Source organism: Penaeus monodon, chromosome 25, assembly GCF_015228065.2.
Source record: "Penaeus monodon isolate SGIC_2016 chromosome 25, NSTDA_Pmon_1, whole genome shotgun sequence".
Classification (NCBI taxonomy): Eukaryota; Metazoa; Arthropoda; class Malacostraca; order Decapoda; family Penaeidae; genus Penaeus; species Penaeus monodon.
The window spans coordinates 21,139,348-21,139,761 of record NC_051410.1 but is presented as its reverse complement, the minus strand read 5'-3'; the positions used below and the strand labels follow the sequence as shown (position 1 = coordinate 21,139,761).

At 55.1% G+C, this 414-nt stretch overlaps 1 protein-coding gene across 1 annotated transcript in view; it reads right to left on the bottom strand.

Annotated features, from left to right (window-relative positions):
- LOC119589441 (organic cation transporter protein-like) overlaps positions 1-414 on the bottom strand; it is a 13,364-nt gene that overhangs the window by 8,220 nt on the left and 4,730 nt on the right. The window contains exon 6 of the mRNA XM_037938050.1: positions 91-259. Coding sequence (XP_037793978.1) covers positions 91-259 — 169 coding nt within the window. The remainder of the gene's footprint in view (positions 1-90; positions 260-414) is intronic.

The window sequence follows — 414 nt, the reverse complement described above, 5'->3', positions numbered from 1 at the left end:
TGAGAGGGGACTGAATGGGTGAGTATGCAAGATATAAAAAACAACAACAAAAGAACAGCCACTTGAACCCAAGCCTTAGGGCAGACTCACAGCAGCATCGGCAGGAAGAGCAGGCAGGGCAGGGAGGTCGTGACACTGAGCCAGCGCCAGTCCCGCAGAAGGTAGCCGTAGCCCCCGAGGACGATGACGGTGAGGGCATACGGTAGGAAGATTAGGACGCCGACGGCCGTCCTGTACTTCGGTTCGTTCACCTCCATGGCTGCGGCAGAGGCGCGGGGGGGGGGGGGGAGTTGTGAGGACGCAACGAGGGACAAGAGAAGGATAATGTGAGTAATAGATAGCTGGATAATAGATATCGAGGGATATATGGAAAATACTTACGTGTGCCGTTGCTAGTTCGCGATAGTCGTCAGC